General features: G+C 60.8%; 1 protein-coding gene across 2 annotated transcripts; it reads left to right on the forward strand.

Moving 5' to 3' along the window:
• The first annotated feature begins 560 nt into the window (after positions 1-560).
• NECAP2 (NECAP endocytosis associated 2) lies at positions 561-21472 on the forward strand. 2 transcript variants are annotated; one of them, XM_073656140.1, is made up of 8 exons: positions 584-816; positions 883-983; positions 18272-18376; positions 18451-18532; positions 18873-18981; positions 19458-19590; positions 19666-19753; positions 19841-21472. In XM_073656140.1, the coding sequence occupies exons 1-8, from the start codon at positions 725-727 to the stop codon at positions 19881-19883; spliced, it is 753 nt and encodes a 250-aa protein (XP_073512241.1). In that variant the 5' UTR covers positions 584-724; the 3' UTR covers positions 19884-21472. The 2 variants fall into 2 exon arrangements, with proteins under 2 accessions (XP_073512240.1, XP_073512241.1); XM_073656139.1 differs by having other exon boundaries at positions 561-816; positions 19458-19753.
• The last annotated feature ends 364 nt before the right edge of the window (positions 21473-21836 follow it).

Here is a 21836-nt window from a genome sequence, read left to right on the forward strand (position 1 = left end):
CTGCTGCGCGCTCTTGTCCGTGCCCCCGCCCCGCCCTGGAGACTGGGGTGTTAAAGAGCTGCACATCGCCTGCACCTCTCACCCCTAGGACCTGGGCTGGGGGCAGAGACCACCAAGTCAGACCCCACGTCCTCATGGCACTAATCTGTCGATGTGAAGGGGTCCGATTCAATACGAGCCGTCGTCTCGTTCCTCACCCGCGGGCGGGGGCTCCGCTCCTGGTTTTGCAGCACAGCGGGTTCTGGAGCCGTTGGACGATGCGCTGACGTCTTGGCACAGATTCAGACGCTGCGGTTTTGGCGGCGCGGACACTGATGTCTACAAGCCTCGTCGATGAACAGCGCAGGCAGAGAAACCGCTAATAATGGTGATGGCGCTACGCCCGGACCGTCCCTCCTCACCTGGCGCCAGGTGTCCAGATTCTCCTCCATAGCGGATACAAGTAATGATGTAAATCACGGACCGTCATCCTCATCCACAGCGTTCAGGGAAGCAGGGAGTGTTGCCATAGGGACAGATTCCAGGGGTCTGGCTGCAGAGCTCACTGCTGCCCCCTGGAGCGGACTATGTGCTTGTGCAGGAGCCTTTGCTGCTTCTCACCCAGTGATGTAGGCGGGGATGTCCCTGCAGTTACCTGAGGCGCCCGCCTGGCGGTGTCAGCTGCTGTGACGACGCTCTGACTTCCCGGTGACCATAGAGCTGGCGGAAGTCCGGGTGTAGTGAGATGGCGGACGGCGAATACGAGTCGGTGTTGTGTGTGAAGCCGGAAGTTCACGTTTACCGGATTCCTCCCCGATCGTCCAACCGGGGCTACAGGTGAGTGCGGGGCGGGGACTCCGGGGAGGAGCCGCTGTTACCGGGTAACCCGTGTCCTCTCCACAGAGCGGCGGAATGGCAGCTGGACCAACCGGCCTGGAGCGGCCGCCTCCGCATCACCGCCCGGGGGAAGATGGCGTACATCAAGCTGGAGGACCGGAGCTCCGGTGAGGAGGGGAAACCGGGGAGCGTAATAACGGGACAGGAGCCTAATAACGGGATGATGAGGGAAGAGGAGCCCGACAGCAAACGGCAGGGGGAGAGGAGCAGGATAACGAGGGGAGAGGAGCGGGATAACGAGGGGAGAGGAGCAGGATAGCGGGATAACGAGGGGAGAGGAGCAGGATGGTGAGGGGAGAGGAGCAGGATAGCGGGATAACGAGGGGAGAGGAGCAGGATAGCAGGATGGTGAGGGGAGAGGAGCAGGATAGCGGGATAACGAGGGGAGAGGAGCAGGATAGTGGGATGGTGAGGGGAGAGGAGCAGGATAGTGGGATAACGAGGGGAGAGGAGCGCGACGGCGGGATAACGAGGGGAGAGGAGCAGGATAGTGGGATAACGAGGGGAGAGGAGCAGGATAGTGGGATGGTGAGGGGAGAGGAGCAGGATAGCGGGATAACGAGGGGAGAGGAGCAGGATAGCAGGATGGTGAGGGGAGAGGAGCAGGATAGCAGGATGGTGAGGGGAGAGGAGCAGGATAGCGGGATAACGAGGGGAGAGGAGCAGGATAGTGGGATGGTGAGGGGAGAGGAGCAGGATAGTGGGATAACGAGGGGAGAGGAGCAGGATAGCAGGATGGTGAGGGGAGAGGAGCAGGATAGTGGGATAACGAGGGGAGAGGAGCAGGATAGTGGGATGGTGAGGGGAGAGGAGCAGGATAGCGGGATAACGAGGGGAGAGGAGCAGGATAGCAGGATGGTGAGGGGAGAGGAGCAGGATAGCAGGATGGTGAGGGGAGAGGAGCAGGATAGTGGGATAACGAGGGGAGAGGAGCAGGATAGTGGGATGGTGAGGGGAGAGGAGCAGGATAGTGGGATGGTGAGGGGAGAGGAGCAGGATAGTGGGATGGTGAGGGGAGAGGAGCAGGATAGCGGGATAACGAGGGGAGAGGAGCGCGACAGCGGGATATCGAGGGGAGAGGAGCAGGATAGCAGGATGGTGAGGGGAGAGGAGCAGGATAGCAGGATGGTGAGGGGAGAGGAGCAGGATAGCAGGATGGTGAGGGGAGAGGAGCAGGATAGCAGGATGGTGAGGGGAGAGGAGCAGGATAGCAGGATGGTGAGGGGAGAGGAGCAGGATAGCGGGATGGTGAGGGGAGAGGAGCAGGATAGCGGGATGGTGAGGGGAGAGGAGCAGGATAGTGGGATGGTGAGGGGAGAGGAGCGCGACGGCGGGATAACGAGGGGAGAGGAGCGCGACAGCGGGATAACGAGGGGAGAGGAGCAGGATAGCGGGATAACGAGGGGAGAGGAGCAGGATAGCAGGATGGTGAGGGGAGAGGAGCAGGATAGCGGGATAACGAGGGGAGAGGAGCAGGATAGTGGGATGGTGAGGGGAGAGGAGCAGGATAGTGGGATAACGAGGGGAGAGGAGCAGGATAGTGGGATGGTGAGGGGAGAGGAGCAGGATAGTGGGATGGTGAGGGGAGAGGAGCAGGATAGTGGGATGGTGAGGGGAGAGGAGCAGGATAGCGGGATAACGAGGGGAGAGGAGCGCGACAGCGGGATATCGAGGGGAGAGGAGCAGGATAGCAGGATGGTGAGGGGAGAGGAGCAGGATAGCAGGATGGTGAGGGGAGAGGAGCAGGATAGCAGGATGGTGAGGGGAGAGGAGCAGGATAGCAGGATGGTGAGGGGAGAGGAGCAGGATAGCAGGATGGTGAGGGGAGAGGAGCAGGATAGCAGGATGGTGAGGGGAGAGGAGCAGGATAGCGGGATGGTGAGGGGAGAGGAGCAGGATAGTGGGATGGTGAGGGGAGAGGAGCGCGACGGCGGGATAACGAGGGGAGAGGAGCAGGATAGCGTGATGGTGAGGGGAGAGGAGCGCAACAGCGGGATAACGAGGGGAGAGGAGCAGGATAAGCGGGATGGTGAGGGGAGAGGAGCGCGGCAGCGGGATAACGAGGGGAGTGGAGCGCGACGGCGGGATAACGAGGGGAGAGGAGCAGGATAGTGGGATAACGAGGGGAGAGGAGCAGGATAGCAGGATGGTGAGGGGAGAGGAGCGCGACGGCGGGATAACGAGGGGAGAGGAGCGCGACGGCGGGATAACGAGGGGAGAGGAGCGCGACGGCGGGATAACGAGGGGAGAGGAGCGCGACGGCGGGATAACGAGGGGAGAGGAGCGCGACGGCGGGATAACGAGGGGAGAGGAGCGCGACGGCGGGATAACGAGGGGAGAGGAGCAGGATAGCAGGATGGTGGGATGGTGAGGGGAGAGGAGCAGGATAGTGGGATAACGAGGGGAGAGGAGCGTAATAACGGGATAATGAGGGAAGAGGAGCAGGACGGCAGGGGGAGAGGAGCAGGATAGCAGGATGGTGAGGGGAGAGGAGCAGGATAGCGGGATAACGAGGGGAGAGGAGCGCGACAGCGGGATAACGAGGGGAGAGGAGCAGGATAGCAGGATGGTGAGGGGAGAGGAGCAGGATAGTGGGATGGTGAGGGGAGAGGAGCAGGATAGTGGGATGGTGAGGGGAGAGGAGCAGGATAGCGGGATAACGAGGGGAGAGGAGCGCGACAGCGGGATATCGAGGGGAGAGGAGCAGGATAGCAGGATGGTGAGGGGAGAGGAGCAGGATAGTGGGATAACGAGGGGAGAGGAGGAGGATAGCAGGATAACGAGGGGAGAGGAGCGCGACGGCGGGATAACGAGGGGAGAGGAGCGCGACGGCGGGATAACGAGGGGAGAGGAGCAGGATAGTGGGATAACGAGGGGAGAGGAGCGCGACGGCGGGATAACGAGGGGAGAGGAGCAGGATAGCGGGATAACGAGGGGAGAGGAGCAGGATAGCGGGATAACGAGGGGAGAGGAGCGCGACGGCGGGATAACGAGGGGAGAGGAGCGCGACAGCGGGATAACGAGGGGAGAGGAGCAGGATAGCGGGATGGTGAGGGGAGAGGAGCGCGACAGCGGGATAACGAGGGGAGAGGAGCAGGATAGCGGGATAACGAGGGGAGAGAAGCAGGATAGCGGGATGGTGAGGGGAGAGGAGCGCGACGGCGGGATAACGAGGAGAGAGGAGCGCGACAGCGGGATAACGAGGGGAGAGGAGCAGGATAGCGTGATGGTGAGGGGAGAGGAGCGCAACAGCGGGATAACGAGGGGAGAGGAGCAGGATAAGCGGGATGGTGAGGGGAGAGGAGCAGGATAAGCGGGATGGTGAGGGGAGAGGAGCAGGATAAGCGGGATGGTGAGGGGAGAGGAGCGCGGCAGCGGGATAACAAGGAGAGAGGAGCGCGACGGCGGGATAACGAGGGGAGAGGAGCAGGATAGTGGGATAACGAGGGGAGAGGAGCAGGATAGCAGGATGGAGAGGGGAGAGGAGCGCGACGGCGGGATAACGAGGGGAGAGGAGCGCGACGGCGGGATAACGAGGGGAGAGGAGCGCGACGGCGGGATAACGAGGGGAGAGGAGCGCGACGGCGGGATAACGAGGGGAGAGGAGCAGGATAGCGGGATAACGAGGGGAGAGGAGCAGGATAGCGGGATAACGAGGGGAGAGGAGCAGGATAGCGGGATAACGAGGGGAGAGGAGCAGGATAGCGGGATAACGAGGGGAAAGGAGCAGGATAGCGGGATAACGAGGGGAGAGGAGCAGGATAGCGGGATAACGAGGGGAGAGGAGCAGGATAGCGGGATAACGAGGGGAGAGGAGCAGGATAGCGGGATAACGAGGGGAGAGGAGCGCGACGGCGGGATAACGAGGGGAGAGGAGCGCGACGGCGGGATAACGAGGGGAGAGGAGCGCGACGGCGGGATAACGAGGGGAGAGGAGCGCGACGGCGGGATAACGAGGGGAGAGGAGCGCGACGGCGGGATAACGAGGGGAGAGGAGCGCGACGGCGGGATAACGAGGGGAGAGGAGCGCGACGGCGGGATAACGAGGGGAGAGGAGCGCGACGGCGGGATAACGAGGGGAGAGGAGCGCGACGGCGGGATAACGAGGGGAGAGGAGCGCGACGGCGGGATAACGAGGGGAGAGGAGCGCGACGGCGGGATAACGAGGGGAGAGGAGCAGGATAGCAGGATGGTGGGATGGTGAGGGGAGAGGAGCAGGATAGTGGGATAACGAGGGGAGAGGAGCAGGATAGCGGGATAACGAGGGGAGAGGAGCGCGACGGCGGGATAACGAGGGGAGAGGAGCGCGACGGCGGGATAACGAGGGGAGAGGAGCGCGACGGCGGGATAACGAGGGGAGAGGAGCGCGACGGCGGGATAACGAGGGGAGAGGAGCGCGACGGCGGGATAACGAGGGGAGAGGAGCGCGACGGCGGGATGCCGAGGGGAGAGGAGCGCGACGGCGGGATGCCGAGGGGAGAGGAGCGCGACGGCGGGATGCCGAGGGGAGAGGAGCGCGACGGCGGGATGCCGAGGGGAGAGGAGCGCGACGGCGGGATGGTGAGGGGAGAGGAGCAGGATAGTGGGATGGTGAGGGGAGAGGAGCGCGACGGCGGGATAACGAGGGGAGAGGAGCGCGACAGCGGGATAACGAGGGGAGAGGAGCAGGATAGCGGGATAACGAGGGGAGAGGAGCAGGATGGTGAGGGGAGAGGAGCAGGATAGCGGGATAACGAGGGGAGAGGAGCAGGATAGTGGGATGGTGAGGGGAGAGGAGCAGGATAGTGGGATAACGAGGGGAGAGGAGCAGGATAGTGGGATGGTGAGGGGAGAGGAGCAGGATAGTGGGATGGTGAGGGGAGAGGAGCAGGATAGTGGGATGGTGAGGGGAGAGGAGCAGGATAGCGGGATAACGAGGGGAGAGGAGCGCGACAGCGGGATATCGAGGGGAGAGGAGCAGGATAGCAGGATGGTGAGGGGAGAGGAGCAGGATAGCAGGATGGTGAGGGGAGAGGAGCAGGATAGCAGGATGGTGAGGGGAGAGGAGCAGGATAGCAGGATGGTGAGGGGAGAGGAGCAGGATAGCAGGATGGTGAGGGGAGAGGAGCAGGATAGCGGGATGGTGAGGGGAGAGGAGCAGGATAGCGGGATGGTGAGGGGAGAGGAGCAGGATAGCGGGATGGTGAGGGGAGAGGAGCAGGATAGTGGGATGGTGAGGGGAGAGGAGCGCGACGGCGGGATAACGAGGGGAGAGGAGCGCGACGGCAGGATAACGAGGGGAGAGGAGCGCGACGGCGGGATGCCGAGGGGAGAGGAGCGCGACGGCGGGATGCCGAGGGGAGAGGAGCGCGACGGCGGGATGCCGAGGGGAGAGGAGCGCGACGGCGGGATGCCGAGGGGAGAGGAGCGCGACGGCGGGATGCCGAGGGGAGAGGAGCAGGATAGCGGGATGGTGAGGGGAGAGGAGCAGGATAGTGGGATGGTGAGGGGAGAGGAGCGCGACGGCGGGATAACGAGGGGAGAGGAGCGCGACAGCGGGATAACGAGGGGAGAGGAGCAGGATAGCGGGATAACGAGGGGAGAGGAGCAGGATGGTGAGGGGAGAGGAGCAGGATAGCGGGATAACGAGGGGAGAGGAGCAGGATAGCGGGATGGTGAGGGGAGAGGAGCAGGATAGTGGGATAACGAGGGGAGAGGAGCAGGATAGCAGGATGGTGAGGGGAGAGGAGCAGGATAGCAGGATGGTGAGGGGAGAGGAGCAGGATAGCAGGATGGTGAGGGGAGAGGAGCAGGATAGCAGGATGGTGAGGGGAGAGGAGCAGGATAGCAGGATGGTGAGGGGAGAGGAGCAGGATAGCAGGATGGTGAGGGGAGAGGAGCAGGATAGCGGGATGGTGAGGGGAGAGGAGCAGGATAGTGGGATGGTGAGGGGAGAGGAGCGCGACGGCGGGATAACGAGGGGAGAGGAGCGCGACAGCGGGATAACGAGGGGAGAGGAGCAGGATAGCGTGATGGTGAGGGGAGAGGAGCGCAACAGCGGGATAACGAGGGGAGAGGAGCAGGATAAGCGGGATAACGAGGGGAGTGGAGCGCGACGGCGGGATAACGAGGGGAGAGGAGCAGGATAGTGGGATAACGAGGGGAGAGGAGCAGGATAGCAGGATGGTGAGGGGAGAGGAGCGCGACGGCGGGATAACGAGGGGAGAGGAGCGCGACGGCGGGATAACGAGGGGAGAGGAGCGCGACGGCGGGATAACGAGGGGAGAGGAGCGCGACGGCGGGATAACGAGGGGAGAGGAGCGCGACGGCGGGATAACGAGGGGAGAGGAGCAGGATAGCAGGATGGTGGGATGGTGAGGGGAGAGGAGCAGGATAGTGGGATAACGAGGGGAGAGGAGCGTAATAACGGGATAATGAGGGAAGAGGAGCAGGACGGCAGGGGGAGAGGAGCAGGATAACGAGGGGAGAGGAGCAGGATAGCAGGATGGTGAGGGGAGAGGAGCAGGATAGCGGGATAACGAGGGGAGAGGAGCGCGACAGCGGGATAACGAGGGGAGAGGAGCAGGATAGCAGGATGGTGAGGGGAGAGGAGCAGGATAGTGGGATGGTGAGGGGAGAGGAGCAGGATAGTGGGATGGTGAGGGGAGAGGAGCAGGATAGCGGGATAACGAGGGGAGAGGAGCGCGACAGCGGGATATCGAGGGGAGAGGAGCAGGATAGCAGGATGGTGAGGGGAGAGGAGCAGGATAGTGGGATAACGAGGGGAGAGGAGGAGGATAGCAGGATAACGAGGGGAGAGGAGCGCGACGGCGGGATAACGAGGGGAGAGGAGCGCGACGGCGGGATAACGAGGGGAGAGGAGCAGGATAGTGGGATAACGAGGGGAGAGGAGCGCGACGGCGGGATAACGAGGGGAGAGGAGCAGGATAGCGGGATAACGAGGGGAGAGGAGCAGGATAGCGGGATAACGAGGGGAGAGGAGCGCGACGGCGGGATAACGAGGGGAGAGGAGCGCGACAGCGGGATAACGAGGGGAGAGGAGCAGGATAGCGGGATGGTGAGGGGAGAGGAGCGCGACAGCGGGATAACGGGAGAGGAGCAGGATAGCGGGATAACGAGGGGAGAGAAGCAGGATAGCGGGATGGTGAGGGGAGAGGAGCGCGACGGCGGGATAACGAGGGGAGAGGAGCGCGACAGCGGGATAACGAGGGGAGAGGAGCAGGATAGCGTGATGGTGAGGGGAGAGGAGCGCAACAGCGGGATAACGAGGGGAGAGGAGCAGGATAAGCGGGATGGTGAGGGGAGAGGAGCAGGATAAGCGGGATGGTGAGGGGAGAGGAGCAGGATAAGCGGGATGGTGAGGGGAGAGGAGCGCGGCAGCGGGATAACAAGGAGAGAGGAGCGCGACGGCGGGATAACGAGGGGAGAGGAGCAGGATAGTGGGATAACGAGGGGAGAGGAGCAGGATAGCAGGATGGAGAGGGGAGAGGAGCGCGACGGCGGGATAACGAGGGGAGAGGAGCGCGACGGCGGGATAACGAGGGGAGAGGAGCGCGACGGCGGGATAACGAGGGGAGAGGAGCGCGACGGCGGGATAACGAGGGGAGAGGAGCGCGACGGCGGGATAACGAGGGGAGAGGAGCAGGATAGCGGGATAACGAGGGGAGAGGAGCAGGATAGCGGGATAACGAGGGGAGAGGAGCAGGATAGCGGGATAACGAGGGGAGAGGAGCAGGATAGCGGGATAACGAGGGGAGAGGAGCGCGACGGCGGGATAACGAGGGGAGAGGAGCGCGACGGCGGGATAACGAGGGGAGAGGAGCGCGACGGCGGGATAACGAGGGGAGAGGAGCGCGACGGCGGGATAACGAGGGGAGAGGAGCGCGACGGCGGGATGCCGAGGGGAGAGGAGCGCGACGGCGGGATGCCGAGGGGAGAGGAGCGCGACGGCGGGATGCCGAGGGGAGAGGAGCGCGACGGCGGGATGCCGAGGGGAGAGGAGCGCGACGGCGGGATGCCGAGGGGAGAGGAGCGCGACGGCGGGATGCCGAGGGGAGAGGAGCGCGACGGCGGGATGCCGAGGGGAGAGGAGCGCGACGGCGGGATGCCGAGGGGAGAGGAGCGCGACGGCGGGATGCCGAGGGGAGAGGAGCGCGACGGCGGGATGCCGAGGGGAGAGGAGCGCGACGGCGGGATGCCGAGGGGAGAGGAGCGCGACGGCGGGATGCCGAGGGGAGAGGAGCGCGACGGCGGGATGCCGAGGGGAGAGGAGCGCGACGGCGGGATGCCGAGGGGAGAGGAGCGCGACGGCGGGATAACGAGGGGAGAGGAGCGCGACGGCAGGATAACGAGGGGAGAGGAGTAGGATAGCGGGATGCCGAGGGGAGAGGAGCGCGACGGCGGGATGCCGAGGGGAGAGGAGCGCGACGGCGGGATGCCGAGGGGAGAGGAGCGCGACGGCGGGATGCCGAGGGGAGAGGAGCGCGACGGCGGGATGCCGAGGGGAGAGGAGCGCGACGGCGGGATGCCGAGGGGAGAGGAGCGCGACGGCGGGATAACGAGGGGAGAGGAGCGCGACGGCAGGATAACGAGGGGAGAGGAGTAGGATAGCGGGATGCCGAGGGGAGAGGAGCGCGACGGCGGGATGCCGAGGGGAGAGGAGCGCGACGGCGGGATGCCGAGGGGAGAGGAGCGCGACGGCGGGATGCCGAGGGGAGAGGAGCGCGACGGCGGGATGCCGAGGGGAGAGGAGCGCGACGGCGGGATAACGAGGGGAGAGGAGCGCGACGGCGGGATAACGAGGGGAGAGGAGCAGGATAGCGGGATAACGAGGGGAGAGGAGCAGGATAGCGGGATAACGAGGGGAGAGGAGCGCGACGGCGGGATAACGAGGGGAGAGGAGCGCGACGGCGGGATAACGAGGGGAGAGGAGCGCGACGGCGGGATAACGAGGGGAGAGGAGCGCGACGGCGGGATAACGAGGGGAGAGGAGCGCGACGGCGGGATAACGAGGGGAGAGGAGCGCGACGGCGGGATAACGAGGGGAGAGGAGCGCGACGGCGGGATAACGAGGGGAGAGGAGCAGGATAGCGGGATGCCGAGGGGAGAGGAGCGCGACGGCGGGATGCCGAGGGGAGAGGAGCGCGACGGCGGGATGCCGAGGGGAGAGGAGCGCGACGGCGGGATGCCGAGGGGAGAGGAGCGCGACGGCGGGATGCCGAGGGGAGAGGAGCGCGACGGCGGGATGCCGAGGGGAGAGGAGCGCGACGGCGGGATGCCGAGGGGAGAGGAGCGCGACGGCGGGATGCCGAGGGGAGAGGAGCAGGATAGCGGGATGGTGAGGGGAGAGGAGCAGGATAGTGGGATGGTGAGGGGAGAGGAGCGCGACGGCGGGATAACGAGGGGAGAGGAGCGCGACAGCGGGATAACGAGGGGAGAGGAGCAGGATAGCGGGATAACGAGGGGAGAGGAGCAGGATGGTGAGGGGAGAGGAGCAGGATAGCGGGATAACGAGGGGAGAGGAGCAGGATAGCGGGATGGTGAGGGGAGAGGAGCAGGATAGTGGGATAACGAGGGGAGAGGAGCAGGATAGTGGGATGGTGAGGGGAGAGGAGCAGGATAGTGGGATGGTGAGGGGAGAGGAGCAGGATAGTGGGATGGTGAGGGGAGAGGAGCAGGATAGCGGGATAACGAGGGGAGAGGAGCGCGACAGCGGGATATCGAGGGGAGAGGAGCAGGATAGCAGGATGGTGAGGGGAGAGGAGCAGGATAGCAGGATGGTGAGGGGAGAGGAGCAGGATAGCAGGATGGTGAGGGGAGAGGAGCAGGATAGCAGGATGGTGAGGGGAGAGGAGCAGGATAGCAGGATGGTGAGGGGAGAGGAGCAGGATAGCAGGATGGTGAGGGGAGAGGAGCAGGATAGCAGGATGGTGAGGGGAGAGGAGCAGGATAGCAGGATGGTGAGGGGAGAGGAGCAGGATAGCAGGATGGTGAGGGGAGAGGAGCAGGATAGCGGGATGGTGAGGGGAGAGGAGCAGGATAGTGGGATGGTGAGGGGAGAGGAGCGCGACGGCGGGATAACGAGGGGAGAGGAGCGCGACAGCGGGATAACGAGGGGAGAGGAGCAGGATAGCGGGATAACGAGGGGAGAGGAGCAGGATGGTGAGGGGAGAGGAGCAGGATAGCGGGATAACGAGGGGAGAGGAGCAGGATAGCGGGATGGTGAGGGGAGAGGAGCAGGATAGTGGGATAACGAGGGGAGAGGAGCAGGATAGTGGGATGGTGAGGGGAGAGGAGCAGGATAGTGGGATGGTGAGGGGAGAGGAGCAGGATAGTGGGATGGTGAGGGGAGAGGAGCAGGATAGCGGGATAACGAGGGGAGAGGAGCGCGACAGCGGGATATCGAGGGGAGAGGAGCAGGATAGCAGGATGGTGAGGGGAGAGGAGCAGGATAGCAGGATGGTGAGGGGAGAGGAGCAGGATAGCAGGATGGTGAGGGGAGAGGAGCAGGATAGCAGGATGGTGAGGGGAGAGGAGCAGGATAGCAGGATGGTGAGGGGAGAGGAGCAGGATAGCAGGATGGTGAGGGGAGAGGAGCAGGATAGCAGGATGGTGAGGGGAGAGGAGCAGGATAGCAGGATGGTGAGGGGAGAGGAGCAGGATAGCAGGATGGTGAGGGGAGAGGAGCAGGATAGCGGGATGGTGAGGGGAGAGGAGCAGGATAGTGGGATGGTGAGGGGAGAGGAGCGCGACGGCGGGATAACGAGGGGAGAGGAGCGCGACGGCGGGATAACGAGGGGAGAGGAGCAGGATAGCGGGATGCCGAGGGGAGAGGAGCGCGACGGCGGGATGCCGAGGGGAGAGGAGCGCGACGGCGGGATGCCGAGGGGAGAGGAGCGCGACGGCGGGATGCCGAGGGGAGAGGAGCGCGACGGCGGGATGCCGAGGGGAGAGGAGCGCGACGGCGGGATGCCGAGGGGAGAGGAGCGCGACGGCGGGATGCCGAGGGGAGAGGAGCAGGATAGTGGGATGGTGAGGGGAGAGGAGCGCGACGGCGGGATAACGAGGGGAGAGGAGCGCGACAGCGGGATAACGAGGGGAGAGGAGCAGGATAGCGGGATAACGAGGGGAGAGGAGCAGGATGGTGAGGGGAGAGGAGCAGGATAGCGGGATAACGAGGGGAGAGGAGCAGGATAGCGGGATGGTGAGGGGAGAGGAGCAGGATAGTGGGATAACGAGGGGAGAGGAGCAGGATAGTGGGATGGTGAGGGGAGAGGAGCAGGATAGTGGGATGGTGAGGGGAGAGGAGCAGGATAGTGGGATGGTGAGGGGAGAGGAGCAGGATAGCGGGATAACGAGGGGAGAGGAGCGCGACAGCGGGATATCGAGGGGAGAGGAGCAGGATAGCAGGATGGTGAGGGGAGAGGAGCAGGATAGCAGGATGGTGAGGGGAGAGGAGCAGGATAGCAGGATGGTGAGGGGAGAGGAGCAGGATAGCAGGATGGTGAGGGGAGAGGAGCAGGATAGCGGGATGGTGAGGGGAGAGGAGCAGGATAGCGGGATGGTGAGGGGAGAGGAGCAGGATAGCGGGATGGTGAGGGGAGAGGAGCAGGATAGCGGGATGGTGAGGGGAGAGGAGCAGGATAGCGGGATGGTGAGGGGAGAGGAGCAGGATAGTGGGATGGTGAGGGGAGAGGAGCGCGACGGCGGGATAACGAGGGGAGAGGAGCGCGACGGCGGGATAACGAGGGGAGAGGAGCAGGATAGCGTGATGGTGAGGGGAGAGGAGCGCAACAGCGGGATAACGAGGGGAGAGGAGCAGGATAAGCGGGATAACGAGGGGAGTGGAGCGCGACGGCGGGATAACGAGGGGAGAGGAGCAGGATAGTGGGATAACGAGGGGAGAGGAGCAGGATAGCAGGATGGTGAGGGGAGAGGAGCGCGACGGCGGGATAACGAGGGGAGAGGAGCGCGACGGCGGGATAACGAGGGGAGAGGAGCGCGACGGCGGGATAACGAGGGGAGAGGAGCGCGACGGCGGGATAACGAGGGGAGAGGAGCAGGATAGCGGGATGGTGAGGGGAGAGGAGCAGGATAGTGGGATAACGAGGGGAGAGGAGCGTAATAACGGGATAATGAGGGAAGAGGAGCAGGACGGCAGGGGGAGAGGAGCAGGATAACGAGGGGAGAGGAGCAGGATAGCAGGATGGTGAGGGGAGAGGAGCAGGATAGCGGGATAACGAGGGGAGAGGAGCGCGACAGCGGGATAACGAGGGGAGAGGAGCAGGATAGCAGGATGGTGAGGGGAGAGGAGCAGGATAGTGGGATGGTGAGGGGAGAGGAGCAGGATAGTGGGATGGTGAGGGGAGAGGAGCAGGATAGCGGGATAACGAGGGGAGAGGAGCGCGACAGCGGGATATCGAGGGGAGAGGAGCAGGATAGCAGGATGGTGAGGGGAGAGGAGCAGGATAGTGGGATAACGAGGGGAGAGGAGGAGGATAGCAGGATAACGAGGGGAGAGGAGCGCGACGGCGGGATAACGAGGGGAGAGGAGCGCGACGGCGGGATAACGAGGGGAGAGGAGCAGGATAGTGGGATAACGAGGGGAGAGGAGCGCGACGGCGGGATAACGAGGGGAGAGGAGCAGGATAGCGGGATAACGAGGGGAGAGGAGCAGGATAGCGGGATAACGAGGGGAGAGGAGCGCGACGGCGGGATAACGAGGGGAGAGGAGCGCGACAGCGGGATAACGAGGGGAGAGGAGCAGGATAGCGGGATGGTGAGGGGAGAGGAGCGCGACAGCGGGATAACGGGAGAGGAGCAGGATAGCGGGATAACGAGGGGAGAGAAGCAGGATAGCGGGATGGTGAGGGGAGAGGAGCGCGACGGCGGGATAACGAGGGGAGAGGAGCGCGACAGCGGGATAACGAGGGGAGAGGAGCAGGATAGCGTGATGGTGAGGGGAGAGGAGCGCAACAGCGGGATAACGAGGGGAGAGGAGCAGGATAAGCGGGATGGTGAGGGGAGAGGAGCAGGATAAGCGGGATGGTGAGGGGAGAGGAGCAGGATAAGCGGGATGGTGAGGGGAGAGGAGCGCGGCAGCGGGATAACAAGGAGAGAGGAGCGCGACGGCGGGATAACGAGGGGAGAGGAGCAGGATAGTGGGATAACGAGGGGAGAGGAGCAGGATAGCAGGATGGAGAGGGGAGAGGAGCGCGACGGCGGGATAACGAGGGGAGAGGAGCGCGACGGCGGGATAACGAGGGGAGAGGAGCGCGACGGCGGGATAACGAGGGGAGAGGAGCAGGATAGCGGGATAACGAGGGGAGAGGAGCAGGATAGCGGGATAACGAGGGGAGAGGAGCAGGATAGCGGGATAACGAGGGGAGAGGAGCAGGATAGCGGGATAACGAGGGGAGAGGAGCAGGATAGCGGGATAACGAGGGGAGAGGAGCGCGACGGCGGGATAACGAGGGGAGAGGAGCGCGACGGCGGGATAACGAGGGGAGAGGAGCGCGACGGCGGGATAACGAGGGGAGAGGAGCGCGACGGCGGGATAACGAGGGGAGAGGAGCGCGACGGCGGGATAACGAGGGGAGAGGAGCGCGACGGCGGGATAACGAGGGGAGAGGAGCAGGATAGCGGGATGCCGAGGGGAGAGGAGCGCGACGGCGGGATGCCGAGGGGAGAGGAGCGCGACGGCGGGATGCCGAGGGGAGAGGAGCGCGACGGCGGGATGCCGAGGGGAGAGGAGCGCGACGGCGGGATGCCGAGGGGAGAGGAGCGCGACGGCGGGATGCCGAGGGGAGAGGAGCGCGACGGCGGGATGCCGAGGGGAGAGGAGCGCGACGGCGGGATGCCGAGGGGAGAGGAGCAGGATAGCGGGATGGTGAGGGGAGAGGAGCGCGACGGCGGGATAACGAGGGGAGAGGAGCGCGACGGCGGGATAACGAGGGGAGAGGAGTAGGATAGCGGGATGCCGAGGGGAGAGGAGCGCGACGGCGGGATGCCGAGGGGAGAGGAGCGCGACGGCGGGATGCCGAGGGGAGAGGAGCGCGACGGCGGGATGCCGAGGGGAGAGGAGCGCGACGGCGGGATGCCGAGGGGAGAGGAGCGCGACGGCGAGGGGAGAGGAGCAGGATAGCGGGATGCTGAGCGGAGAGGAGCGCGACGGCGGGATAACGAGGGGAGAGGAGCCCGACGGCGAGGGGAGAGGAGCCCGACAGCGGGACGGCGAGAGGAGCCCGACGGCGATGGGGAGAGGAGCCCGACAGCGGGACGGCGATGGGGAGAGGAGCCCGACAGCGGGACGGCGATGGGGAGAGGAGCCCGACAGCGGGACGGCGATGGGGAGAGGAGCCCGACAGTGGGACGGCGAGGGGGAGAGGAGCGGGACGGCGTGATATATACTTGGGCAGTAATATATCGGCAGACTGAGCGTCCTGTAGTTCGGGCGACGTCTCAGAATCTCACGTGGTAACGAGGCGTTGGCTGCAGACGCCCCGATATCATCTGTAGTGTTAGATGATGGCAGCTGCAGATCTGCGCCCCTTATTAACCCATCACGTCGTCTCTCTGCCGCGCCGTCTCTTATATCGATCGTTAACATGCTATAATACACTGTGTGCAGAATTATTAGGCAAATGAGTATTTTGCTCACATGATGCTTTTTATGTCGTCCTACTCCAAGCTGCATAGACTTGAGAACTTGATTAATGACATCAACACCCTATATAAGGTGCGCTTAATTATTAGGCAACTTCCTTTCCTTTTGGCAAAATGGGTCAGAAGAGAGATTTGACGGCTCTGAAAAGTCCAAAATTGTGAGATGTCTTGCAGAGGGAGGCAGCAGTCTTGAAATTTCCAAACGTTTGAAGCGTGATCACCGAACAATCAAGCGTTTCATGGCAAATAGCCAACAGGGTCGCAAGAAGCGTGTTGGCCAAAAAAGGCGCAAAATAACTGCCCATGAATTGAGGAAAATCAAGCGTGAAGCTGCCAAGATGCCATTCGCCACCAGTTTTGCCATATTTCAGAGCTGCAACGTTACTGGAGTATCAAAAAGCACAAGGTGTGCGATACTCAGGGACATGGCCAAGGTAAGGAAGGCGGAAAAACCACCACCTCTGAACAAGAAACATAAGATAAAACGTCAAGAATGGGCCAAGAAATATCTGAAGACTGATTTTTCAAAGGTTTTATGGACTGATGAAATGAGAGTGACTCTTGCTGGGCCAGATGGATGGGCCAGAGGCTGGATCAGTAAAGGGTAGAGAGCGCCACTCCGACTCAGACGCCAGCAAGGTGGAGGTGGGGTACTGGTATGGGCTGGGATCATCAAAGATGAACTTGTGGGACCTTTTTGGGTTGAGGATGGAGTGAAGCTCAACTCCCAGACCTACTGCCAGTTTCTGGAAGACAACTTCTTCAAGCAGTGGTAAGTAAGAAGTCGGTATCGTTCAAGAAAAACATGATTTTCATGCAGGACAATGCTCCATCACATGCATCCAACTACTCCACAGCGTGGCTGGCCAGTAAAGGTCTAAAAGAAAAAAAAATAATGACATGGCCCCCTTGTTCACCTGATCTGAACCCCATAGAGAACCTGTGGTCCATCATAAAATGTGAGATCTGCAGGGAGGGAAAACAGTACACCTCTCGGAGCAATGTCTGGGAGGCTGTGGTGAGATCTACAGGGAGGGAAAACAGTACACCTCTCGGAGCAATGTCTGGGAGACTGTGGTGAGATCTACAGGGAGGGAAAACAGTACACCTCTCGGAGCAATGTCTGGGAGACTGTGGTGAGATCTACAGGGAGGGAAAACAGTACACCTCTCGGAGCAATGTCTGGGAGGCTGTGGTGAGATCTACAGGGAGGGAAAACAGTACACCTCTCGGAGCAGTGTCTGGGAGGCTGTGACGAGATCTACAGGGAGGGAAAACAGTACACCTCTCGGAGCAGTGTCTGGGAGGCTGTGGTGGCTGCTGCACGCAATGGTGATCGAAAACAGATCAAGCAACTGACAGAATCTATGCATGGAGGCTGCTGAGCGTCATCATAAAGAAAGGGGGCTATATTCATCACTAATTTTTTTTGTTTTTGCATGTCAGAAATGTTTATTTCTAAATTTTGTGCACTGATATTGGTTTACCTGGTGAAAATAAACACGTGAGATGGGATTATATTTGGTTTTTATTAAGTTGCCTAATAATTCTGCACAGTAATAGTTACCTGCACAAACAGATATCCTCCTAAGATAGCCAAATCGAAAAAAAAAACACTCCAACTTCCAAAAATATTAAGCTTGGATATTTATGAGTCTTTTGGGTTGATTGAGAACAGAGTTGTTGATCAATAATAAAAATAATCCTCTAAAATACAACTTGCCTAATAATTCTGCACACAGTGTATGTGTAAGTCTTGTTATTAGGCTGTGTGCCCCCTATTAGGCTGTGTGCCCCCGATGTGTTTTTTTTTAATTGTTTCCACAGCGGCAATTCCTCTGCAGAAACGCTTAAACGCATGGTAGAAGGCCTGCCATGTCCCCCAATGATAATCCGCTGTGCTGTGCACATGCTGCAGAAACTTCCGCTGCGGATTATCATTGCGGAAAAAAATGCAGCACTACCAATTATTTTGCAGAAGCGCAGCGTTGCATTGGAACGCATGGATTACGCATCACTGTATCTGTACATGCAGAATCCATGCGTTTCAATGTGCGGATGGTACCCGGGTGTGGAGGACAGGAGACTCTCCTCCAGACCCGGGTACCATAGAACCTGTAAAAAAAGAATAAAATAATAAATATACATTATACTCACCTTCTGATGGCCCCCGGTGTCCTTGTCTCAGCTTGCCGGCAGATCGTGGTGGATTAAAGGACCTTCGCTGACATCATTTAGTCATGTGACGGCAGGTCCTTCAGTCCACCGCGAGCTGCCGGCAAGCGAAGACAAGCACACCGGGGGCCATCAGAAGGTGAGTATAGATTTGTTTTTTTTATTTTTTACCATTCTTTTGGTCACTATATAAATCCATGCCGGTTGAAAGTGATAAGTGATTGATTGCACTAATCACTTTAATGTTCTAATTATTATTATATGAGGACCTTGATTGTGTAAATTATATAATTGGCAATACAACATTTTTGTTAATTTTTTAATATCAGAGATTAATGCCCTACTTTATCTGGTATTTTTTTTGGATGGTATGAAAATATTGACTATCGATTCCAGCACTTTCTTTCTACGTTTTGTGAATTTTAAATATTTAGTAATAAAGATTAATTATGGTTTAAGTATATTCTGGGTGTTGGGCTTTTCTCGTGGCCGTATTTGTGTCACTGCTGCGCCGTCTCTTGTATTCCGCGCCGTTCTCACCCGCCTCTCTCCGCAGGCGAGCTCTTCGCTCAGGCGTCGGTGGAGCAGTTCCCAGGAATCGCTGTAGAAAATGTCGTTGATTCGAGTCGTTATTTTGTGATTTGCATTGAGGACGGGACTGGTGAGTGCCCGCGGGGTGCCCCATAGGGGCATGCCTCCCACCCACATGTCCTACCTGTTCTTCTCCTCCTGCAGGACGGCGGGCGTTCATCGGGGTGGGATTTGCTGACCGCGGGGATGCTTTTGACTTCAATGTGGCTCTGCAGGATCACTTCAAGTAAGTCTCACCGAGGAGGCGCCTGTGTGTGTATCAGGGCTGTGGAGTCCGTAAGTTAAACCTCCGACTCAGACTCCTCAATTTCCACGACTCTGATTCCACAGCCCTGGTGTGTACAGCGTCTAATGTCTCTGTGTATGCGCCATGGTTTCCGGCCCGCCGGTGGCGGCCTCGGCTGCTGGCTTCCGGCCCGCCGGTGGCGGCCTCGGCTGCTGGCTTCCGGCCCGCCGGTGGCGGCCTCGGCTTCCGGCCCGCCGGTGGCGGCCTCGGCTGCTGGCTTCCGGCCCGCCGGTGGCGGTCTCCTTTTTGTGACTCCCCGTCTTTGTCTTTCCGCCTCCAGATGGGTGAAGCAACAGTCAGAATTTGCAAAACAAGCTCAGAACCCGGATCCGGGACCGAAACTGGACCTCGGCTTCAAGGAGGGACAGACTATCAAGATCAACATAGCTGTAGGTGTAGGGCGCTCGCACCCGCTGGCACCGGAGATCTCTGCTGACGGGTTGGGTTTATCTCGTGTCTTGTGTGTGGTTAATGGGCCCCATTGATCTCCAGAACGGAGGCCCGCGAGCTGCAGGCGGTTGTGCGCCGCCGCCTCCACAAGGTTGCAGAAGGAGACTAGTTCCATCAGCTGAGTATCCATGTTACGGTATCGGTGCCGCCCCTGCGCACAGGCCGTGTCTGGCACTGCAGGTCAGCCGCACTCACTTCTGTAGGGCTGGGCTACAATTTCAGACACGACCCTTGGGGCGCTGTGTTACTGATCTGGGAATTGAGCAGCCATGGTCTCTGATCCCGGAGAGCCCCTTTAAAGCCTTCTGTACGGACTTGTCTCCATAGTCTGCAGACGCCTTCATCGTTTCATTGTCTCGGCCCAGGAACCCTCGGAGTGCCGCTCTGCTTCAACATGTCCCTTCTCTCCCCACAGAACATGAAGAAAAAAGAGGGCGCCCCTACAGGTGCTAAACCGCGACCACTGAGCTCTGGCCCCAGCCTGCTTCCCCCACCGCCGGGCACCAGGACCACCACTCAGCAGAGCGCCCCCCAGCCGGCCTCAGCAGGTGAGGGTATGATTCCTGTGTGGTCAGGCTGTGGATCCCCCCGGCCCCTGTCAGTCACTTCTCTCTCCCCTCCAGGGCTGCTCTTGGATATCGGAAGCTTTTCCTCCAGCGCAGAACCAGCGGCTCCTACCGACGCGTGGGGCGACTTCACGAAGGCTGCGGGGTGAGTTGGGGTCACAGTGGGTTCTCCTTGCTCTGGGTGGGGGGCTCGTTCATTGTTACACGTTCTCTCCTGTTTTGCCCCTCACAGTTCAGCCTCTGAACAGCCGAGCTCCGGGTGGGTGCAGTTCTGAGGGTCCGGCCTGCTGTGCCCCGCGGGGGTCCCTATCTGATGGACCAGAGCAGCACTGGACACTCTTGGATCTTGCAGACAATGATGGTGGTTCTGTTGTTGCTCCTCTGACGGCGTCTGATGAAGGTTTCCTGTTCACCTCTTGGGTCGGGGGTCTCCCATACGGAGCTGCTGTCTTCTGCTGCTGAGATAAGGTTGTTCAGAACCTCACGGAACTTTCTGGAACGATGGCGGATTGTGGTGGGCCGAGCCACGGTTGTCTGATGCCGCCCGGAAAACTGTTTACTGAAAAATGGTGCCACCCCGACCCCTCCTGTGACCGGACTTGTCACCGACTAAACCTGTCACCAAAGAGCTAATCCCAAAACGTGACCTCTGGTGACATGTGAGGCTACCAGTCTGCATCAGGAAAGCTGGGTGCCCCCAATATTATCTCCAAGACCCCCTAGCCTTGTCCTCAGGTTAACATCCTGGGCCGCTGCGTGACTGGTGATGGCGCCGTGGTGGCAGTGCCCGGCTTTTCCTGAGGATCGGCCGTCGCTCTCTGTCCCTGCGACGGGTTTAGATGTGTGCCCCCCTCACCTAAGTGCCTGATGCTGAAGCCCCCATTGGTGTCCTGCCCCGAGTGAATGTAGATTGAAAGCTTCTGCCGTCCCCTCCGCCCCGTGCCCCCTTCATGTTTCTAGATTTTCTTTCCTGTCAGATTTTGGTGCAATGAAAATTTCCAAAGATTTTAAATGATTTTATACAAGAAGCCGAATGTGAAGAGGAAGACGGAGCGAGAGACGCTGGGAATCTGCCCCTGCACAGGCTCCATACACCAGCACAGGGTATCCTACACTCCAGTCACCTCCGGAGCTGCGCTCACCTCACGTCTCCTCCTCCAGTCACCTCCGGAGCTGCGCTCACCTCACGTCTCCTCCTCCAGTCACCTCCGGAGCTGCGCTCACCTCACGTCTCCTCCTCCAGTCACCTCCGGAGCTGCGCTCACCTCACGTCTCCTCCTCCAGTCACCTCCGGAGCTGCGCTCACCTCACGTCTCCTCCTTCAGTCACCTCCGGAGCTGCGCTCACCTCACGTCTCCTCCTTCAGTCACCTCCGGAGCTGCGCTCACCTCACGTCTCCTACTCCAGTCACAGCCAGAGCTGCCGGCATCATTTTATAGTTTTCCTTTGGCTCTCAGTGCTGCCCCCCCGGTGGTGACTGTGTGAGCCCTGTGGGGACAAGGTGCAGGACAGCGAGTCTGGGCTCATTATCAATGAGTGCAGCTCTGGATGTGACTGCAGCATACATGGAGTGCACATGACGTCACTCGAGAAGTAATGGTGACTTGGTTGCAGCTTTACCTGTGATTGGAGCTCAGAAGCGCGGCTGCCTTGGCTGCGGAGCTGACAATCCGCCCCGTTCTGTAACATTCCCGCCTGGACCATTATTTCTCTGACCAATCGGCCTCTTTCCTCTTGCCGCGATCGCTATCTTCGGCTTTTACTAATAACCGCGTGATTTTCTGATTTTTGGGCTTTTTGTCTTAAATATTTGTGAAATTCTATGAAGATTTCTAACAGTGGAATAAAGATTTATTTCAGTAAATAGACGTCGTCGTTCTTCGATCTCCGCCATCTTGGTCCTGCCGGGTGACGCCATTACAGCGCGACCACCCTGCCCGGCACGGCCGCTGTCTGTCCTTACCACCGTCTGCATGAAGCAGAAAGCTCCGGATGAGCAGCTCTCCCCACATGTCTGGTACTGCGGAGCAGGGAATGGTGTGTATGATGATGGGGGTTGTAGGCCGCCACCTCCTCCTCGATATCTCCAGGCCTCCTGTATCTACCACACGACTCGCTGCTGTATAAAGGGGTCCGTGGCCGTGTGGGGTCCGTACACTGACTGTAGCGGGAGGTGAGGGATTGGGCACCGCTCCAGTACGAGGGCCGGGGCCTCATTCACCAGGTGT

The sequence above is a fragment of the Phyllobates terribilis genome, unplaced genomic scaffold, assembly GCF_046119375.1.
Source record: "Phyllobates terribilis strain yellow unplaced genomic scaffold, ASM4611937v1 Scaffold_12__6_contigs__length_324123572, whole genome shotgun sequence".
Lineage (NCBI taxonomy): Eukaryota > Metazoa > Chordata > Amphibia > Anura > Dendrobatidae > Phyllobates > Phyllobates terribilis.